Raw genomic sequence first — 23,879 nt, 5'->3', positions numbered from 1 at the left:
AACTGGGTTTTCCAAAAGCATTTTCCATTCTCACCAGCAGTGGATGAAAGTGCTAGTTGCTCCATATCATTTATGTCCCGTTTTCTGCTTTCTTTTGAGTTATTTAAACGTTATTTAGTATTTCATTTTAGTTTGTGTATTGTGATTTTGATTATATCAACTTTATATAATGTTTTCTGGGGGCAAATATTTTCTATTTGGCAAATAGAAACTTTATCACCCTTTACCTTCCACCATATATTTTTGTCTTATATGTTAATAATTACGTACATTTAAAAACCCCATCAGACAATGGTATAAATTTTTTTAACCACCAAACACATTTTAAGGAAAAGAATAGTCTATTGTATTTACTCAAATATTTACCATTTCTGTTGCTTTTTCTTCATTCCTCATGTCTCAGATTTCCTTCTTATATCATTTCCCTTTTCCCTGAAAAACATTGTTTATCAGTTCTTTTAAACAGATCTGATGGCTTCATGGTTTCTGAAAAGGAATCTGTAGCCATTCAAATCATTGTTTCCCTATAGGTAATTTGTCATTTTTCCCTGGTTGCTTTGAAGACTTTGTCTTTAGTTTTTAGTAGTTTGATTATGTTGTGTGTGGATTTCTTTTGATGTATCCTAGTCAGAGTTCATTCTGCTTCTTGAATTTGTAGATTTGTATCTTTCCACAAACTTGGAAAGTTTTTTAGCCATGTTTTCCAATATTTTTTGACACCACACTCCTTCTCCTCTCCTGGAATTCCAGTGACATAAATGTTAGTCCTTTTATAATCATTCCTCTAGTCTCTGAGGCTCTGTTCTTTTTCCCCCCAATCTTTTTTCCTCTATGTTGTTAGATTATGTAATTTTAATTGATCTGTCTTCAAGTTCACTGACTTCCATCTGTCATTTCCCATCAGCTATTGAGTCCACTAAGTTAAAATAATTTTATATTGAAAAGTTTGAAATTTCCATTTGGTTCTTATTTATATCTCTATTTCCTTGCTGAGACTTTATATTTTAACATTTGTTTCAAGTGTTTTGACGATTACTCACTCAAGCATTTTATAATGGCCACCTTAAAGTCTTTGTCAGATCCTCTCAATACCTGTGTCATCTCAGCTTTGACTTCTGTTGATTGCCTTTTCTCATGCAAGTTGAAATTTCGTGGTTCTTCATATGCAGGGTAATTTTTTGTTTTGTTTTGAGACAGGGTCTTGCTCTGTCACCCAGGCTGGAGCATAGTGGCACTAACATAGCTAGGATTCTATGTTTGAGCCCCTGCACCCAGCGTACAGAGTGATTTTGGATTGTATCCTGGTCATTTTGAATGCTCTTATGAGACTTTAGGTCTTGTTTTAATTCCATGAGAACATTGATATTTTTGTTTCAACAGACAGTTCACAAAATTAGGTTCAGGCTGCAGGTTCCTGTGTTCTTTTATGGACTATGGTTTTGATGTCAGTTCACTTTTCAAAGCCTCCTCAGATCTGTCCCAAGTGTGTGCCCTGAGTGGTAGTCTGTTAGTTCAGTTTTCAAAATCCTTTGTATGCTCCTCCGGGTTAGATCCATGCATGTTCCACTGGGGGATGAGTCTTGGAGTTTATAAACAACTTTATGGAGTCACTTTCCTGAGCTCCTTCCTCTCTGTGATCTCTCAGATACTTCCCGATTCTCTGAGACTCCCTCTTTTGGTCCTCTAGTTAGAAACTTTGGGCGCTAGTTACCTGTTCTACCACACACTTCCAGGTTTAGACCCACGTCTGGGCTCAGAAGTAAAAGATAAGTAAAAAGCAATGGGAATTGGCCCTACCCTCTTGGGATCAGAGCTCTGATGAACGCAGAAAACAATTTCTTTCCCTCAGAGTTCTGCCTCCTGTAGGCCACTGTTTCCAGCCATAGCCTTCTCTGCAATGGGATTACCTAGAAGCTGGACCACACGGGAATGGAGAAAAGAGGGGGAAAAAATACCAGTGATTTCTGCCTTCTCCCTGAGTGTTGGAGTTCCCGTTTTCCCTCCTGAACTCCTCCATCTGTGCCACAGGGCTCATTTTTGTGTTTCTGGCTGAATAAAATTCAGGCCAAGGAGGAGTGGGGTGGGGGGAATAATAAACTGACTACTGGTTCAGTAGCACATTAAATTTTGGTGTTTTCCCCCAATCTACATGCTGCTGTTTACTTTTCAGAATCCTCAAGTAGCTATTTCATGCATTTTATTTGGTTTTTATAGTTGTATTACTAGGGAAATGGGTGAAGTATGCTAACCCATCTTACCCAGAACTGAAGTATTGAATAATGAACTAGATGAGCAAATGAAATACCTCAAATCATAAAGCAATATTAAAAAGTCCAATAATATAAGAGAAAGTAAAGAGACTTGGAGAGTAGATCCAGAAGATATAGCAGACAATAATAATTCCAGAGGGAGAATAAAACAGAGATACAATAATTAGAAAAAGAATTGAAAAAAGATCAGGACTCACAGACTAAAAGAGTTTGCTGCAGTCCAGACAAGATTGTTGAAAAAGACATAAAATTATGTATCCCCTAGTAAATGTATCAAGGAATAAAAAGGAAATTATTATTAATAAAATCCCAGGTAGCAGCCCTGAGGAAAAACAAGAAAAAGAAAAAAATTATTAATAAAAGCTTCCAGTAGTAAAGATTTACCACTTACAAAAGCAAAACTGACATTAAACATCTCATCATTTGTTCTAGAGACTAGAAAACACTGGAATAGTATCTACTGATGAGAAAAAAATACTGCAACCCAGGAATCCAAACTTAGTCAGTATGTCAGATGAAAGAAAGATCTTTATGTTAAGATTTATAGAAATATTTCATCCCATTTGCTTCTGGAAAAAATAAGAAACAACATTAATCAAAGAACAAAATGTATTTGAAGGAGACGCCAAGGTACATACTATTAAGTATGAAATGTCTGATTTCCTTAAGTACTAACTTTAACAGTTGATATCTCTTGACATTTCACTTTGACGCTTCTTATTTTATTTTTATTGTGAAAGTGCATCCTCAGTCTTGCAAACACATTTTGACTTGTGATTATCTTTCAAAATATTTTTAGAGCAATTTTTGTGAAACGATGGATAAGTCAAAAATCCATGTTATTTTCAAATATGAGTCCCGTCATGAAACCAGTGCAGCGCAGACAACTCAAAATATCAACGAAGTGTTTGAGAAGGATGTGGCTAATGAATGCACAGTATGTCCATGGTTTGTGAAGTTCCATTCTGGTGAGTTTAATCTTGAAAATGAGCCACGTGGGTAACCTGAGACCAAGGTGGATAATGAGGAGCTGAAAGCTGTAGTGGAAGCGAATCCATCTCAACCTGCACATGAATTAGCAGTAAGGTTTGACATTACTATTCCAACAATATTGAACCATTTGAAACAAATAGGCAAGGAAAAGAAGCTGGATAGATGGGTTCCCTGTGAATTAAACGAGTATCAGAAGAGAAACCATCTCTACCTTTCTTTGCTGTGACTACATAAAGGCAAACCATTTTAATACCATATTGTTATGTGTGATGAAAATGGATTCTTTTTGACAATCACAAGTGTTCAGCACAATGGTTGGATAAAGATGAAGTGCCAAAACACAGTCCAAAACCTAATATTCATCCATAATGGTGTCTGTTTGGTGGTCCAGTGCTGATATTATCTGCTACAGCTTCATAAAACCTGGTCAGTCTATTACAGTGGATGTTTAATGCAACCAATTGGACAAAATAATGAGGATGCTTGTGATTAAGCAGCCAAGATTGGTCAATAGAGACAGGCCAATCCTTTTGCAAGACAACATTCTACCACAGGTCACACAAACAACACTACTCAAACTACAGAAGCTGAACTTGGAAACTCTCTATCATCCATCGTATTCACCAGACCTTGCACTAACTGACTGCCACTTCTTTCAGGCTTTGGACCACTTCTTGCAAGGAAAAAATATTCAATTCTCCACAAGCTGTGGAAGGCACTTTTTGTGATTTCACCACCACTTGCTCTCCAGGCTTCTTCACTGCTGGCATAAACATTCTGCTGTTAAGATGGCAAAATTGTGATGATACTTTAGGCACATACTTTGATTAATTGTACTGCTTCTTGTCTGAGATATAGTAAACTACACTTTTGATTGGAAATCGAACATTTCATATTTAATGACCTAATAAAAGATGAAGAGGAGAGAACCAGGAGAGCTATGAACATGGCAGTGTATGTATGGTTAAATCTAAATATAAAGCTGGAGATATGTAACATGGCTACTAAATAAAGATTTTTTAGATATTTCTAAATTAACAAGGGGGTAATAAACAGCAACTTCATTGAACTAGCAAAAATAAAGGTAAAAGAAGAAAGCATGGCTTTAAATAAATATATAATACCAAGTATATCAGATTTCACACCAAGGGTGAACAGACTGATTTCTCCCATCAAGAAGCATAGATTGGCTGGGCGCCATGCCTCACACCTGTAATCCTCGCACTCTGGGAGGCCAAGGTGGAAGGATCACTCCAGGTCAGGAGTTCAAGACCAGCCTGAGCAAGAGCGAGACCCCGTCTCTACTAAAAAATAGAAAGAAATTAACCAGACAACTAAAAATATATAGAAAAAATTAGCGAGGCATGGTGGCATATGCCTGTAGTCCCAGCTACTTGGGAGGCTGAGGCAGTAGGATTGCTTGAGCCCAGGAGTTTGAGGTTGCTGTGAGCTAGGCTGACACCACGACACTCTAGCCCAGGCAACAGAGTAAGACTCTGTGTCAAAAAAAAAAACAAAAAAGAAGAAGAAGCATAGATTATCAGATTAATTTTAAAATAAAATAAGACTAAAAGCTGGTTCTCAGAAATACTTTAGGTTACAATATTTTTAAATAGTTTAAAAATTAAAGTATAAAAAGATATCAAGTGATTGAAAATGTAGATGCAAGTACAAATGTTAGATAAGGTGAGATTTAAGGATAAAAGCATAAAACATTTTAAAGAAGGGCCTTATATGAAGTGCAATTAATGAAGAATAATTAATGTAATAAACATGTATGCAAACAGAACAGTTAAAGATATAAGGCAAAGTGTAAGGATAATTTGACACTGGTTTCTTTTCCAGAATGGTACTGATGTAGTAGTTCGAAAATAAATATATACATATATACAGGGGAAATGAATAAACGAGAAACTATATTTAATAGATATATATGACTTTACATCCCTTAAATGGAGAATGTACATTTTTTATAAGTTAATGATACATTTACCAAAATTGTTCTTGGCCACAAAGAAAACTTTAACAATTTCAAAAAGGTAGCTATCTTACAGTCATTTGTCTTAGTTTGTGAGAGTACTTGTTAATCATTTGTATTGATAAATATTTCATTGAATTTATTTGAATATGCTTAATTGTTGAATTGAGCATACTCATTTTTTATTTCCACCTTAGTCTTTTAAGAAACACTTCAGGGAATTAAAAAAAAAAATCCTGTCATTTAAGCTTTTGTCCACTAGATGTCCTCAGTTAAGTTTAAGTTATCAGAATAACTTTTCATGAAAATTTGTTTCAGCCTCTAAGTATCTTTTTAAAAACTTAATAGAATAAACTCTTTAAATATAATTTAATATACTGCTTCAGGTAAAATTTTTTGCATTTAACTGTTACTACTGTTGATGTTTTAAAATTTTATTAATATATAAAGTCTTTAAAAATCTATAAATACTTTTGATGTATGGTAAAATATTTAAGCATTATCTGTGATTTTTGCACTATATGTAATCTTAGTGAAATAGGAGTTTTTCTTACATTAAATTACTTTCTTATGAGTTTTTTTCTTTCTTTTTCCCCTTTTAATTTTTATATTTTTCTTAAAGAGTATTGGGACTGGAGTTAAACAAAGACAGAGATGTTGAAAGAATCCATAACAGTGGAGTTAACACCCTTGACATTGAACCTGTTGAAGGAAGATAGTAAGTTCATTATACTTATACAATCATTTTTCTTTCTATGTAAGATACAGTAAAATCCTGCTTTTTTAGATTATGTAGAAGTTTCATTAGAATTAGTAAAAATCCTAAAATATAGCATTTTTCAATCTGGTATTATTACAAATAAATACAGAACATCAGACCTACAAAATGTTGCCAAATAAATATTAATAGCAAAGAGAGAAGTAAAAAGGTAAGTGTACATGTGATGGAAAATTAAGTACCGATTTTCCTTAAAAAAAATCGATGTATATGTAACTTGGTCAAAATACCTGTTAATATTTACCATCCGCCATAAGAGCTGTAGTGGTATCACTGAAAACCAGTGTGGAAAGCAGAGTATACAAATCTAGTAAAGAAGCATTTATTTCTAATGTCTTTATTTCCAAAAGACTATCTGAAAATTACATTTTAACAGGTGTAACTCCAGAAGGTACATTTGCATATCACTCTCTGAAGCTTGAATTTTCTTTTATGTCTTCTGAATTAATTTCACTCATGTTTAATACCAAGTTTTCTTGTCTATATAAAAACATGAAGCCATATATCTCTTAATATGTTCACTCTAAATACAGACTAGTAACCTCACGGTTAGATAACATCAGTGTCATCCGATACTTCAAATCTAAAGTAAGTTAGTTAACTAATGGAATCAAAAGAAAGCTTTTGGAAGCCATTCTAACAAAGTCAAGGTATCAGACATGATTGTAAATACTATTTAATTCAGTTGAAAAGTCTGACTTTAGAAATAATTGTTTGTTTTCTATTGATGATACATATACATGGCAAGAAAAACAATACTTCGCAAAGTTAAAATATGAAGCAAAAGTGTTGGTGGAATTGGTTGCAGTACACTTGTAACTCACAACTGTGCCTATTTTATCAATCAAAAGAAAAGTTGTAGTTGTTAAAATTTGCACGTATTTCTGTCTATATACAATTAGAATAACTGAACTACAAATTTTGTAATAAAGCTAATGTTGAATATTACAAAAATAAAACTAAGCATGGCATTATTTGCAGTATTTGCTGCCCATGATCAATTGGATTTTAGACCTGTTTGAGCCTTTGAAAAACTACTTTTAAGTTAACCTAATTGTTCTTCAAAGTGGTATTGAATTTATTTTAAAACAAGTCTATAAAACAGTACATGCTGCTAGTTCATGAACTGTTTGTAATTGGTTCACAACAAGATAAGGAGTTTGTACCAGAATGTAAATCAACTACATCACTAAGCATATAGTTTAAAGGAGCTAAGATTTGTTTGTAGCAAGACTTTCTCTATGAAGAAAGATGTGTTTGTTTTTGGCACAAGCTCTTTGTCTTGTCATGGAGAGGCACATTAAATAGCACTGCTCTACATTTAATTATATTTTGTTCAAAATCAGATGAAAATCTTTTAATCCAACTATTCAGTGAATGTACTGCTGAAAACTTCAGTTTGGGGGCGATTCTGGTAAGATAACAATATCAGTGTGGTTTTTAAAGTTTCTCAAATCCCCCATTAAAACCCATAAAGAAACTGAAGATGGTGAAATCAAAAACCAATGTACATAACACTTGTAACAAAACCAGGTCAGACATGAAGTACCCCCACAAACCCTAAAATATGACTAAAGTGGGAAGAAACTACTGATAACTACAAGATCTGTATGGTATCAGCATTTATGCCGGAGGAGGCAATAAAACGTGATAGGGTATCTGATATACCTCATAAGTCCAAAATAATAACAGGTTGTTTGAAATCTTATCTAGCCAGTTAGACTACAGAAGCTGAAGCTAGCTGCATGCCTATAGTCTGAGCTACTTAGGAGGCTGAGACAGGAGGACCACTTGAGCCCAGGAGTTCTAGACCAGCCTGAGCAACATAGCGAGACCCCATCTCTTATAATAAAGAAAAAGAAAAAAGAAGCAGCAGCAGCTGAAACTAGGAGAGGATGTCATACTCCAATTGTAGATAAGTTCAAGTGGTCCACAGGAAGACCAGAAGGAGCAGTCTGGATCCTCATATCCCTCAAAAGAACCAGCTTGTCAAAGCTCTCCTCCAGGACAGAACCCTACACTGAGGAGGAGCTTCTTGAAATAGCATTCAAACTGAGCAGTACAGAGACAACAGAAACAAAGGAAAAAATGTCCCAGATAAAATTTGGGAGGTGAACAGACCAGGAAATCTCTGGTAAACTGCCACATTTTGAACATCTTACCTCAGAAGAAAAAATTTTAAGGGAAGAAGATGTTCTAAAAATATAAAATTTAACCATTATTCTAAATCAAGCCTCCATTCTAAAGGTTTAAGAAACTTAATTTACATAAAAATGAGCAAAGCATAGGATTAAGGTCAAAATCCATACAAAATTATTGTAAGAACAAAGAAAATAAGAAGTAGAATAATGCCACTGCAGACAATGAAGTCATGCCAGAAAAATATCTATAAAACAGATGAAAACTCTAACCTAATATTTTAAAACTAGCGAAAATTCATTTTATAAAGATACCATAAATGAAAGAACAATATATAAGTTGGAATTGGAGAAACTCAGCAATGAGATGATCAGACTCAAGAAAAAAATTAGAAATAAAAAATGTTCCAGAAATGAAGACTATAGCATAAGGAACACAAGCAAATAAATATAAGAGGTAATGACTTAGAAATAGAAAATGGAAAGCAAGAAAATTTTAAAATCAAAAAGATGAAGAGAGGACAAGGATTCAAAAGGAAATTACATATGTAAAATACAGGCAAAGTTGATCCAGCATACATATAAAAGAAGTTTCCAGAGAAGAAAACCAAAACAAGAGAACATAATAAATATTTAGACAATAATTCAATAAAACTTTCATAGAATAAATAAGATCTGAAACTCTTTCCCTGCCGCCAAGTTGCACAGAGGTGGAGGCTTGGGTGCATTCAAGATTCGGCTTCACCCCTAACCCACCACCATGGCCGAGGAAGGCATTGCTGCTGGAGGTATAATGGACGTTAATACTGCTTTACAAGAGGTGCTGAAGACCAGTCTCATCCACAATGGCCTTGCACGTGGAATTCAGCCTTAGGCTCCAATAGGCTCCAAGTCCATCTGCGTGTGCTTGCAACCAACTGTGATGAGCCCGTGTATGTCAAGTTGGTGGAGGCTCTTTGTGCTGAACACCAAATCAACCTAATTAAGTTTGATGACAAGAAGACACTAGGGGAATGGGTAGGCCTTTATAAAATTGACAGCCATAAGGTGATTGGTTGCAGTTGTGTAGTAGTTAAGGACTATGGCAAAGAATCTCAGGCCAAGGGTGTCATCCAAGAGTACTTCAAATGCAAGAAGTGAACAAATAAAAACTTTGGCTTATGTTCCTTAGAAAAGTAAATAAAATGTAAAATCTGAAACTTCATATAAGAGGAAAAAATCATATTATCATCAGACTATGACTTTTGGGCTTTGTGCCCAAAGAAATGAAGTTTCTCATCTCAGATGCTCAAGGAAATAAAATTTGAGCCAAGAATTTTATATCCAACCAAACTGATTTTCAAGTATAAAAGGACAGATAAATTGTCAATAACACAAGAATTCAGGGAATATTGTTCTCATTAGCCCTTCCTTAGGAATCTACCAGAGAATGAAATCAGACAACCAGAATAACTAGAGAGACAGCAACGTAAGGATTGATGGTGAGCAATATTAGCAAATAGTAATACTTTATATATATATATACATTTATAGACCTAGGTATTGGTTTGTCTGCTGATATGACATCACAATAAAGAGAGCAGTGACAAAGGTCATTTTAAATTTTAGCACGTAAATAGTCACCAGAATCCAGGCTGGAAATTGTAGAACAAATGATCTGGTTTCTGCAACAAATAAATTTGGAGAAAGGGAAAAAGTAGAGGAGGGAGAGAGGAAGAAAGGGAAGAGGGACCTATAAATTAAAGGTAGAAGACATTAAATATTTTTTAAAGCAAATCTAGTATTCATGAATACATTTTTTTGATAGAAAATGAAAATACTGTATTGTAAGCTATTAATATTCTATTCTATCTCCAGTCCTCAGTGTTTCTTGAGCACTCACTTTCTGCTAGGCCCTGTGAATATGCTTGTCTTTTTTTTTTTTAATTTTTTTTTTATTTCAGCGTATTCTGGGGGTACAAATGTTTAGGTTACAGATATTGCCTTTGCCCCACCCAAGTCAGAGCTTCAAGCGTGTCCATCCCTCAGACAATGATTACTGTAAAAGTCACGATAATGAGTTACTTTGAGGAGAAAGGGAAGGAGTTATGATCTAGAGATATCCTAGTGTTTGGACCTTTGGGAAGAGTCTTTTCTTGATGCTTTCATTTTTAATTGGATAAATTTATATTTTGTATAGTAATGAAATAGAATTCAGAATGTCTAACATTTTGTAAATTTAAGTTTGGTGTAACATCCAAAAGAGACATAAAATAGAGAATTTGTTTGAAGAGAGTTTTATCTTGTAAAAAAAAATTGCCAGAAAAAGGTACTCTGAATGGAGTTAAAAAGACAGAAACATTGAAAATATTTAAACTGAAATATTTGTACATTTCAATATGAGAAAAGAGAATCAAGACTATCTTCCATTTTGCAGAATTTACTATAAACTTACCATGTTTCTCATCACCTATTGTTTTCTAAATTTTATATTATGGCTTTCAGGGAAGTCAATTAAAGGTGGCAACACTTTAAATTCAAAGGTGATTTCAGGCAATTTTATGGAAAAAAAACCAATAAGATCATATTGAAAAGCATATTATTCAAAAAATATGAGTAACAGTCTTAAAGACAGATATAGTTAAGAAACTGATTAAAGTATATGAAGTGCCAAGAATAATGTTTACAAGTTTTTTTAATTAAATTCAATTAATGTATATAGCTTTAGTGTATATGCTTATATGTTTTTACTTTTTAGAAATTTTTACAAAGCTTTTAAATAGAATAGTTTTACAGGTTCTACCAATATGATACACCAGCTTGGGAGTAGGTAAATAATTGTTTCCAAAAATTATATTGTTTATTTTTTCACACCCTTTTTTACCCTCAAAAGTAAGGCTTTGAGTGGTCTAGCCCTTGTTGGTCTCTCATGTCTCACCACTGTTTCCCTTCCATGCTACTCCAGCAACACATTCCTTCTTTCAGTTCCTAAAATGGGCTTAGATTGTTACTTCCAAACCTGTCTGGCTGATTCCTCCTTTATATACCAGCTTAAATATTACAATCAGGGAAACTGTCCCTGAATCCCCAAACTAGAATAAAAAAATAAGTTATTGTCATGATGATCCCAATTATAATTAACAGTTTATGTGATTATGTATACTTCTTGTTTTCCTTACTAGGTCGTAAACCCCACGAGGACAGGAATCGTGTGTCTGTCTTGTTCATAGTTGTATAGCAGAGTGCCTAAGGTATTGTAGGTGCTAAGTTAAAGTTGAATGAATTGAGTGAATGCATTCATAAGAGAGGGAAGGAATCTGACATTTATTGACCTCCTGTTTTTTGCCAGGTACTGTAAAAGGAACTTTGCACTTTTAACATCACGTCAACTTTGTTATTTAGGTGAAAATGTCCCTTTTCTTTTTTAAACAAATGTTGGAAGGCTTAAATAGGTGCTATAACCTGCCCAGGGTCAGATAGCTAATATCGGTAATAGCTGGTCCAATTTCATTTTCATTTGTAACAGTTATAATTAGGACATTTAACTTTGTAATATTTTACTTTCTTAAATATATTTGCCATATTGTTTCTACCATCCTTTCATTTCGGAATGATGACGGTAAACTAAATGACCATAGATTGAATTTTTCTATTTTCATTCTTCTGTAAATATTAAGAAAGTTTATTGAAGTCTGTGTTAATGATAAATACAGATTACCTCTGCATTTATGGCTTTAATACATTCGGGTATTTGCAAATCAATTTTCAGAAATTTGCAATTATAAATAAATGGACTACATAAAATAATAAATTAATGTGAACTTTTTTATTATCAGTATGTTATCAGGTGGTTCAGATGGTGTGATTGTGCTTTATGACCTTGAGAACTCCAGCAGACAACCTTATTACACATGTAAGGCAGTGTGTTCCATTGGCAGGTGTGTATTAAAAATGTAATTCATGAATTTATAAACAGTTGAATATTTTTTACATCAAATGCAAAACATAAAAATAGCAGTCATATGAATGGCTAAAGCAAATTGTTCAATTGACATATTTACATGGATATCCCTTGATACTTTCTTGAAAATAATAACTAAAATTCAGGTATTGTTGTGACTTCCCAAAACATGTATATAACATGTGACTTCCCCAAAACAACTGTGGTATTGACTGTCAAAAGGATTTTATTAAAAGACTTTTGATTATATCCTTTTTGTTCTGTACCTACATAACACATTTCAGTAACTAATTATAGTTTTTAATACCACTTAATATAAAATTCATTTATGAGTTTTTCCATTAATTAGATTTTCAACTGATATTAATGGGAAAAAAGATTAAGAACTAAATTTAATAAATATACTGGTATTCCCTCACCAGATACACACACACACACACACACACACACACACACACACACACACACACACACACACACACACACACACACACACACCTTTTGTCTCTACTTGCTCAAAAATGCCTACCTTAAAAACATACCTCTGCTTATCTTGACTTCTCTGACTGTTCTTTACTAGCTTAGCAATATTGTGAGAATTGTTTTTAAGTCTCTAATAAAATGTTTTGTGACATGGTAGTTTTTTATAATGATCATTTAATTCTTTCTCATCACCTATATCTGATCTGATAGTGAGCAGACTTTTGAATGAACAGAGAAAATGAATCCTGAGAAAATGCATTCAAGAGGAAAAACTTTGTAAACATTAACATAAACAATCACTCTGTATTGAAGCTGTTCTGAAAGCACTAGAATATGTGCTTAAGTCCATGGAATATTTGTGAGGAGATTTACTGTTGTTTCTTAGCTCTGGCACTTCACAGTGGAAATACATGTTGGGGAAAGTCAGTTAATCTCTCTGAGCTTTAAATTATTTTGTCTTAGAGACTATTATAGTTGCCATAAGGTTTCTGTGACAATTAAATGAAATATTATCTTTTAAAAAGCATGTTGAAAACTTTAAAACCACCGTGTAAATGGAAAGCAATGTAGTTGTAAGAAAACTTAGTACAAAACATGATACTGCCTCACATACCCTGACTTTGTAAGAGGCTTAGGCCATTTACACTTTCTTCCCACTCTCACCAAAACAACTGAAAAGTCTAAAGTCTAAAGTATAAGACAGTCAATTAATTTAATTCCTTTTTATCTCATTTTATCCTAGCTAATATTTTAACATTAATTTTAATTTGTTATACAGCAAAATTATATTTTTATATATTCCATTTGCTACATAATATTATTCCATGAGGAACTGTTATCTGTGGGTTTTTTTTTCCTGTGTACAACTAAATGCTTAGTGTGTCAGTCTTTGTTTCACTATGACTTTATTCTTGGATTCAAACTCTATCTTTAAAAGTGTGACTTTGATTTTGAAAATGGGCATATAGTAGGCATCTTTACAAAATGAGTTATAATAGCATTTTTACATCTGAAGATTTTACAATCTAATTTTTAAAAATAGCTTCAATAAAACCTGTTGTTAAGTTAATGTGGTTTTAGACTATTTTCTGATATTTATTGGTAGTATACTTACTGCGTTCTTCAGCACTAAAAAGATTCCTTTCCTTTAACAAAAATCTTATTAAATGTGAATATCAGAACATATGTAACAAGAGAATGAAATAACATTTTATCCTATTTTAAAATTTAAAATATAAATGAGCTTTTATTTGTGATCACTAAGTTAAAGATTTTTTTTATTTAAAACTGACATCACTGGCTGGGCATGGTGGGTTATGCTTGTAATCCTAGCACTCTGGAAGGCTGAGGTGGGAGGATTTCTTGAAGTCAGGAGTTTGACACCAGCCTGAGCAAGAGTAAGACCCCGTCTCTACCAAAAAATAGGCAAAATTAGCCAGGCTTTGTGGTGCACGCCTGTAGTCCCAGCTGCTCAGGAGGCTGAGGCAGGAGGATCGCTTGCGCCCAGGAGTTTGAGGTTGCAGTGAGCTATGATGATGCCACTGCACTCTAGCTGGGGTGAGAGAGTGAGACTGTGTCTCAAAAACAAAAAAAAAAACCCACTAATATTACTGGAAAAAATCTCTGTAGAAGTCAAGATTCTTAGGAGCAAATAGAAATCGATTCTGCTTGTCTTAAGCAAAAATTTATTGGAAGGATATTTATTATCTCACATAACTGTCAGGAAGATGGGAAAATGAGACTTAGAAAATGAGCAGAAAACAAGAGAAGCTAGGATAGAGAACACAATCAAGATGATATCACAGGAACAGTTTAGTTTGTGCTCTGCTTCACCAACATAGATTCTCAGCTCCACAGCTTTGAAGAATGGCTATCTCTCCCTGGGGTTTGCATTACTAGCTCAAGATTTGGAGTCTCAAAAAAAAAACAACAAAGATTTGGAGTCTCAAGCAGGATTAATGAAGCCCAGGACACATATTCTTTCCCTTGCTGCCAAGGAAGAGGAAAAGAGAATGCCTGGAGTCCTTTGCTTTCTGTAACAAGAGGCAGGGCCCTGCTTTTCAACAAAACAAAAGGGATTTCCCCCCCGAAATAGGAGTATGAATGCTCATTAGCCAAGAAAAAGGCATGTGTCTATTTCAGTTCACCCATTTGGCTGTCCAACATCCATATACACCTTTCTTCCCATACCTACACTTATATTAAAAAATGATCCAGCCTAACCTAATACAAGTGTTCACTTTACAGCCAAAAAAGTGATCATCCTCTCCCCAAAGAGGAATAATCCTAAGTCTATTTAGTTACCACATCCAGCTCCAGTTCAAGCTATTTTCATTTTCCCACTAGTTTTATGTGATTCTATGGCAGTATTATGCAATTTTGGACTCAATTGTATAGTTAATCTATAAGGAATTGGAACCCATGATTGTCATATCTGCATAGTGTTGCAATAGCCTTTATTTTATTATGGGAAATTTCTAAAATATACAAAAGTAAAGAGGAGTATAATGAACTGTATCCTTGTCACCCAGCTTTAAGAACTGTCAGTTATAACCAATCTTGTTTCATCTCTACCCCTCACTCATCCACCCTGAGGATTATTTTGAAGCAAATCTCAGACAATATATCATTTTATCCATATAAGATAAAGACTTTTTATAACCAGGACCGTAGTACCATTATCTCACGTACACAATAGTTGCCTGTACTAAGTACCCAGTCGGTGTTCAAATTTCCCTTATTGTCTCATAAATGTCTCTTAACATCCAGTTTAAATTAAGATTCAGTTAGGTGACATATATGCTATGTTGATCACTGGTTCAGAGCATATACTGCATCCTTCAGGACAGCATACCACCATCACAAAGCGATGTATTATAGCTGATACTATAACTGAGAGTCTTCAACATGTCATGTTTCTATGTGTGATGCCTTACATAAGACATGAATCCCATGGGCCTCCATTGCATTCTTTAGCCATAGAATAAGTTCCTTGATAAGAAGGAACATTTTGTGGAATATCATATAGGTGTGTGAGGCATTCAACAATTCTGAGAATGGTGGTGCTAATAGAATGATACTGTTCTATCATTGGATAAGTAAATTTGGAAAAGCAAATCTAAAACCAAAATAGGTATCTCTTCCAGTAAGAACAAATCCCTGCCTCCTCCAAGATGGAAGAAGTCCAGTGTAGCTGGCTGATCCCTCCAGGCTGTATATAGTACAGAAATAGGTCTGAGGAACCTTAGTAGGAAGTAGGCCTCCACATTGCAATATTATGCCTGGACAATCTCTCTGCCTTTCTTCTGGGCAGCTAGGACAGAGGCATGTGATCTAGGTTTGGCCATTCATATCATCCTACCTGAGACTGCAACTTGTTCTTAATATAGTACCATTTTTGAAACTCTGTAAGTCAGTTATCTGTAAATTTTGATTGCTGTTTTGTAGAGACCATCGTGATGTTCACAAATACAGTGTGGAGACTGTACAGTGGTATCCTCATGACACTGGCATGTTCACATCAAGCTCATTTGATAAAACTCTGAAAGTATGGGATACAAATACATTACAAGTAAGTATATTAAAACCTTTCCAAAGTGTAGGATGAAGGAAAATTTAATCCTAAACCATTTTAGTGTGATTATTTGCTAAGGTATCATATATGTGAGATGTGAAAGCAGTATAGTAGTTAAGAAGAGCTAGACTGCTTGAGTTCATGTCCTAGCTCTGCTGCTGACTAGCAGTATAACATTGGATAAATGTCCAAACTTCTGTATCTCAGTTTCCTTATCTGTAAATTGGGATAATGATTGTACCTTATAAAATGTTCTTGAGGGATAAATGAGCCGATATATGTAAAGTACCTAGTACAGTGTCTAGCGTATAGTAAATGCTCAAAAAATGTTAGCTATTAATATTATCCCTTTTTGAAAACTGGTCTAGTGATGTAAGGTAGAAAATTGGATTTATCTCCTATTGATCTAAAAACTTAAATGGAAAAAGTTATTAATATTATAGCCTGGTAAAGGTAGGCAGTGGATAATAGTTTTTATGATATTTGATCAAATTTAAATTTCTAAGGGCTGGGCACAGTGGCTCATGCCTATAGTCTTACCACTCTGGGAGGCCGAGGCGGGAGGATCACATGAGGGCAGGAGTTTGAGACCAGCCTAAGCAAGAGTGAGACCCCCATCTCTACGAAAAATAGCAAAAAAATGAGCCGGGCAACTAAAAATAGAAAAAAAAATAACCAGGCATGGTGGTGCATGCCTGTAGTCCCAGCTACTTGGGAGGCTGAGGCAGGAGAATCGCTGAGTCCAGGAGTTTAAGGTTGCTGTGAGCTAGGCTACAGCCCGGGCAACAGAGTGAGACTCTTGTCTCAAAAAAAAAAATTTTTTTTTTTTTAATTTCTAGTGCTAGTTTTCTCTGAGCCCTACTCCCATATTTTTCTACTTGTCTCCCATATTTCTTTCTGTTTAAATGTAGTGTCATCCCTTCAAACTTAACATATTCCAAACTGAACTTGATCAGTCCTAATAGCCATTTAGTCATAAAATCTTAGCAATTCTTCCTTTAAGCACTTTCATACTCGTCTTTTCTACTTCCCTCGCCATGACTGCACATCTAGACTACTAAAAACTCCTGACAAAAACTATAAACAACCAAAACATTCATTAACAGTTTAATGAAGTCTGGCAAATTTTACATTGGAATACTATCTCAACAAAGATAAGGGAAGATTTACTCATTTATGCAACAAAATGTATGAATCTTACAAACATAACATTAGACGTAGTAGACATATAAGAGTGCCTAATATATGATTCCTTTCATAGGAGGTTCAAAAATAGGCAAAAGTAATCCAGGGTGATAGAGATCTACGTGGTGGTTATCTTTATTGCCAGGGGTTGTAACTGAAAGCATTCTAGGGGACCTTCTGGGATGTTTCTGATGTTCTATTTTATAATACAGGTGATGGTTACATGGATATGTTCACTTTGTGAAAATTCATTGAGCTACACACTTATAATTTGTGTACTTTTCTGTATGTTATACTACAGTTAAAAGCGTGGTTTAAAAATCAATAAGCCATACATTTGAATTTTCATTCCTTAATATTGACTTATTTTAAACCCCTAACAAAAGACATTTTGAATTTAAATTTTCTTTAGAACATAAATGTTTTGCTAACTGAGAATAGTATTCCATGAGTCTATAGTTCTATCTGAAGTAAAAGTATGACAGAACATTTCATTAATAAGAACTTTGAAAAGATTCAGCAAGAAATAGTTTATTGTGCATCTGCCAGGTATAAAGAAAATAAGGAAGGGACAAAATGCCCCTCTCCCCATTTTCTACCCCATCACTGATTTTTCCTATTAATGTACATATTACATACCTATCATATCTTTACTTCATCTAAGTTTTTCATTAACGTGTTTTATGTTGAACATATGGTATGATTTAGAGAAATATCTACTCTGGAGTCTTTTCTATTAAACTTTAAGGTGGAGAGCAACTTTTCTCTCATTCTGAGTTTTCTTAAAATTTTGCATATGGAATATTATTCAGAAAATCCTGATGTCAGTATCCAGGAATTATTTTTTGTTTGTTTTGTTTTTTAAAACAGGGTCTCACTCTGTCATCCATGCTAGAGTGCAGTGGCACAATCATAGCTCACTACAGCCTCAAACTCCTGGGCTCAAGTGATCCTCCTGCCTTGGCCTCCCAAAGTGCTAGGATTACAGGCATAAGCCACCACATCGATGACATTGAAAACAAGCTAAATGAAAAACTACAAAAAACAACATAATGTATAATTCCATTTATAGGAAATGTCAAGACAAAATTGATTAGTGCTTGCCTAGGCCAGAGGGTCGGGAGAAATGGGGAGGAACCACTAGTGGTTATGGGGCTTCTTTTGCGGTGATGAAAATGTTCAAAAATTTATTGTGGTGATTTTGCAGAACTCTATGGATACACTAAAAGCCGTTTAAGTGCACGCTTTAAACGGGTGAATTGTATGGTTTGTGACTTACATCTCAACAAAGCCATTCTTTAAAAAAAAAAAAAGTACTTCAGGTTCTCAGGCTTGGGAATTGGGTGGATCATACTGTTGTTTACTAAGGTACGGAAAGGGAATGAGTGATGAGTTCAATTTTAGATTTGTTACATTTGAGGGGTTTACAAGAAATCCAAATGGAGATAATCCAGGAATTGAGCTATACATATCTGGAATTCAGGAGTGAGTTCTACACTGAAAATACTGATTTGTGCTTCACTGGAGTGCTTCACTGGAGATTGAGTATCCCTAATCTGAAAATCCAAAATCGAAAATCCCTCAAAATACGCAACTTTTTTAGTGCTGAAAAGGAAATGCTCATTGGAACATTTTGGATTTCAGATTTCCAAATTTGAGATGCTCAACCAGTAAATAGAATGTAAATGTTCCCAAATCTTAAAAAAAAAAAAAAATCTGAAATCTGAAACACTTGTGGTCCCAAACATTTCCGATAAAGGATACTCAACCTGGAACATGTAGATGGCAGTTGGAGAGAAGAATCTATAGAACAAAACGCAGAGGAAGACAAAAATTAATAGGACAAGAAAGGGAACAACAAATCTCACAAAAGACAATGAAAAGGAGTAAGAGGAAAATCAGGAGTGTATGATATAATGGAAGCCATGATAGAGATTGTTTTAAGTAATATGTGTTGAATATTACTGACAAATAAGGTAAGGAGATTATCCGTGACCTTGAAAGAGAAGTATGAATTAGAGTAGTGGAATTAAAAATAAAATTGCAGTAAGTTGAGAAATACATGAGAAATAAAGAATTAAAGATAGCAATTTGGATTTGAACAGGAGAAAAGAAGATTACCTAGGGAAGATGTAGGGTGAAAAGCCTTTTTGTTTTTATGTCTTAGGAAGGGGATGCTGTTAAGATGAAAGAACCCTGAACTTTCAGTGCTGTTGGGAATGAGCCAGTAGGGAGAGAAGTTACAAATACCCAGGACATAATCTAAAGGGTAAGATTTCTGACAGTGCTGAAGGGGATCTGAACACAAGTAGAGGAATTACCTTTAAAATGAGGAGGGATCATTTTTCCATAATAACAGGAGTAAAGAAGGAAAAAGGGTAAGTGGAAGCAAATGTGTTTGTAGGTCTGTTGGTAAGACATTAAGGGAATTCTAATTGAATGACCCCTGTTTTCTCTTTGAAATAAAAGATCAGATCACCTGTTGTGACTGGGTGGAGATGTTTATGGAGAGTGGAAAAGGTTTGAAATAGCTGCAGAATATTGCAGAGAAGATGAGTGAAATATAGTAGGACTGAAAGTCATTACCAAAAACCCAGATGAAATGAATGATCTTTTATAGTGACACCAGTCTGCCCTATTTAACTAGGTAGAGCAGGGATTGGATAAGTCTGGGCTGTGGACAAGTCTGGCTCATGACCTGTTTTTGAAAAGTGTTGTTTGAACACAGACATACTCATTTGCTGTCTGTGACTACTTTGACATTTCAGTGGCAAAAATGAGTAGTAGTTGGTCTCAAAAGCCTAAAACATTCACCATCTGACTCTTTACAGAAAAGGTTTACTAACTCCTGGTATAGATCAATCTGGGTATAAGTGCAGAGAAGGCAGACATCTGGAGTCAGCCAGGGTTGAGGTCTTGACAAGTGGAAGGATAATGGCAAAGAAGTTGAAGATACTGGCAGTTGATCTCAGTATTAGATCTTGGAATCCAAGCTGCAAAGGAAAAGAAGTGGACAGAAGAAACTGATGGGGATGGGGTTCTGGGGTTTACTCGGACTTCTTGAGAATAGTTGGAAAAAAAGGCTGAAAATGATAGAAGTTTGTGGTCATAGAATATGGAAATGTATGATTTTAAAAGAGGATCAATTCTAGGTGCTGTGTCCTGGGTGTAGTAGCTGAGGTATGTAACTGAGATGTTGAGTCCTGGCTAGAACATCCAGGTAGGTGCTGAAGCCTCCCAGAGTGGAATGGAGAGGAAAATGGTGAATCAGATGGCTGTCTTTTCTTAATTTCTGGGATTTATTAGGGAAAAACTATTTTTTCTCACTGAAGGGAGAAGAATGTTATAAATAACATAGGATTTGAAATTATCAGGGTTTTGGGGGGTATCAGATTCCTATTAAACATAGGAATTTGTTAAATTGCTAACAGTCAACTTAAAAATTGCTAAAAATATGGGGAAAAGTAAATAGAAAATGTATTGCTTTGTTTTTATAACCAGAACTTACACTTTTTAAATGTCTTTTGGTTATCAGACTGCAGATGTATTTACTTTTGAGGAAACAGTTTATAGTCATCATATGTCTCCAGTCGCCACCAAGCACTGTTTGGTAGCAGGTTTGTATGTGTATTCTTATGCCTTTTAACATACTGAAAAGTTTCTGCCTTTTTATATCTCATTAGCTTTGATGTAGACATTTTAACACAGATAAAGATCACAATTCTTTAACAAAAGAAGCAAAAACAAGTATATGCCACTATTAGTATTTATTTCAACAGATATGTGCAAGTCAAGCACTCTGCCAGTGGCTAGGATGCAAAGGTTAAGAGCATATTTCTGTTCCCAAAGAAGTCATTTTTAAACCATCAAAGTTTCAAAGATTTTACATAAACAAAATTTGGCAACTTTTCCAATTCAACACAATAAAACAGGAAATTATTTCCTCCTATTTAAGATTGTGATTCAGGCCGGGCCCGGTGGTTCACACCTGTAATCCTAGCACCCTGGGAGGCCAAGGCGGGAGGATTGCTTGAGGTCAGGAGTTCGAGACCAGCCTGAGCAAGAGTGAGATCCCGTCTCTACTAAAAAATAGAAAGAAATTAGCTGAACAGCTAAAAATATATAGAAAAAATTAGCTGGGCATGGTGGCACATGCCTGTAGTTCCAGCTACTCGAGAGGCTGAGACAGAAGGATCACTTGAGCCCAGGAGTTTGAGGTTGCTGTGAGCTAGGCTGACACCACAGCACTCTAGCCTGGTCAACAGAGTGAGACTCTGTCTCAAAAAAAAAAAAAGATTGTGATTCAAATTAAACATCCGTTTACATGAGAACACCTACAACAAAAATTTTCATACATAAAGAAGAAAAAATGATTTTCTGATATCAGGTATCTAGTCCCTGTGAGTCCATTATTTCTTTGGTTTTTTTTTTGTTTGTTTGTTTGTTTGTTTTTCTGAGACAGAGTCTCGCTCTGTTGCCTGGGCTAGAGTGCCGTGGCATCAGCCTAGCTCACAGCAACCTCAAACTCCTGGGCTTAAGCAATCCTTCTGCCTCAGCCTCCCAAGTAGCTGGGACTACAGGCATGTGCCACCATGCCTGGCTAATTTTTTCTATATATATTTTTAGTTGACCAGATAATTTCTCTCTATTTTTAGTAGAGACGGGGTCTTGCTCTTGCTCAGGCTGGTCTCGAACTCCTGACCTCGAGCGATCCACCCGCCTCGGCTTCCCAGAGTGCTAGGATTACAGGCATGAGCCACCGTGCCCGGCCTCCGTTATTTCTATGACACTGCATGAATCTCTTCACCTCTGGACACGAGTCAGCTGCTTTATCTGTAAAGAAGAGCTAGGCACTGAGTTGTCTTTGAAGTCCACTCAGTCTATGTCCAGAGTTTCTGTGAATCTGTTACTAGTAATTGGAAGTAAGTCATTAACTTGGAAAAACTAAGCTATTAAAATAAAATGATTTGATGTGATAAAATGGCATAGAACTATGCACATACATTTACCCATATGAATTTCCTGGTTTTGATATTATACTTTAGTTACCTAACATATAATCATTGAGGGAACCTGGCTGAAGGGTACACAGGCCTCTCTGTAGTAGGTTTCCAACTTCTTACAAATACATAATTATTTCAAAATAAAAAATATTACAATAATAGAGTTCCCTTACTACTAAAGTGTAACTATAATTAAAATAATTTTTCCAATTATAAACATTTAAAATGATTTGAAATATATTTTTGGTATACATTTTTATATCTCTGCATGGATACAGTGAAAATGTTATGATTCTTAATGATAATGTTTTATTTCCTTTTTGATGATGATTTATAATAAAGTTATCTTAAACCATATTTATTTTTGTTTTTACAGTTGGTACTAGAGGACCCAAAGTACAACTTTGTGACTTAAAGTCTGGATCCTGTTCTCACATTCTACAGGGTATTTTTTTATTTCAAACAACAACTACTTTGAGTAAACCATTCAATAAAAAGAAACATTACTAACAGTGTATTCTTTGTAAGGGACATGACTGATGTATTTTGTGCTAGTTGTTAAAAGTCAACAGGGAAATAAAGATCCTTCTGTGCATTATTCTTATAAAACTGAACTATTGAGGAGACATTTACATGAACAATGGTCATGGGGAAGCTCAAAGGATGTAGAAAATAGAAGATCTAACTGAAATCCTGTGTTATTTCTACATTTTTAAAAATAAACTACTAATGTCTCGTGCATTGTTTAATGTTCCGACAAATGAGTAAACATTGCTCTTAATGTTTAGGTGCATTTTCAGTAAAAATACATTAAAAAAGATGTTGAACTAATACTTTGTTTTGCAAAAATATATTAATTTATTTTTACTATTATCAGTATTAGATTGTCTAATGCTAAACAATGAAAAGATGAAATGTAATTTAGAAATACACATTTTTATTCATCTCTAATAAACAAATATAATTAAAAAGTTTGGTGAGATGGGTAGCATTTTTTACATTATTATTAATTTCTATTAATATAAACTGGACAAATGAAAATGTCTGATTTAAATAGTTCAGTAAGGTAAAAGTGAAATAAAATGTTGAAGTCACTTACCCTATGAACTTGTCACCTATGCTTTTTAGAAAAAAAATTTTATACAAATGCTTTCTTACAATCATGAATTAAAGTAATTTTTCTGTTATATAACTTTATGAGAAGTTAGAAAGCATTTGTATTCTTTAAAATGTTTATCTTGTACGTTTTATTGTAGTGGCTTTTTGATGTAGCGATAAGTAATTGAGCTTGAATTATGTGGATTGACTGGCATAGGCTAACAGAACCGTACTTAAAAGGACTCGCTTCTTCTGACTGTTCTTTCCGAAGCAAAACCAGTTCTTTTAAAATGAAATACCATGTGTTGGAAATACCCCCATAGTCTTCACATTAGCATTTAAACATAGATTATTATAAATGTGAAAAATGATATTAATCCACTTTTAATATTTAGTCTCACTTTCTTCAGAGTCAGGTCAAATTACTGGCACTTTAACT

The 23,879-nt window shown here is 34.5% G+C and overlaps 1 protein-coding gene and 1 pseudogene across 5 annotated transcripts in view; both read left to right on the top strand.

Annotated features, from left to right (window-relative positions):
• ERCC8 (ERCC excision repair 8, CSA ubiquitin ligase complex subunit) overlaps window positions 1-23,879 on the top strand; it is a 47,139-nt gene that overhangs the window by 2,526 nt on the left and 20,734 nt on the right. For 2 of the 5 annotated variants that reach the window (XM_045565845.1, XM_045565848.1), the window contains exons 2-6: window positions 5,864-5,959; window positions 11,973-12,074; window positions 16,028-16,151; window positions 20,875-20,956; window positions 22,719-22,787. In XM_045565845.1, coding sequence (XP_045421801.1) covers window positions 5,864-5,959; window positions 11,973-12,074; window positions 16,028-16,151; window positions 20,875-20,956; window positions 22,719-22,787 — 473 coding nt within the window. Of the gene's footprint in view, window positions 1-5,863; window positions 5,960-11,972; window positions 12,075-16,027; window positions 16,152-20,874; window positions 20,957-22,718; window positions 22,788-23,879 lie in introns of those variants that run through there. The other 3 variants (XM_045565847.1, XM_045565850.1, XM_045565849.1) reach the window with 3 other exon arrangements.
• On the top strand, window positions 8,380-9,316 carry LOC123648117 (annotated as a pseudogene).

Source organism: Lemur catta, chromosome 12 (genome assembly GCF_020740605.2).
Source record: "Lemur catta isolate mLemCat1 chromosome 12, mLemCat1.pri, whole genome shotgun sequence".
NCBI classification, from domain to species: Eukaryota; Metazoa; Chordata; class Mammalia; order Primates; family Lemuridae; genus Lemur; species Lemur catta.
This window is presented reverse-complemented; position numbering and strand designations above follow the sequence as displayed.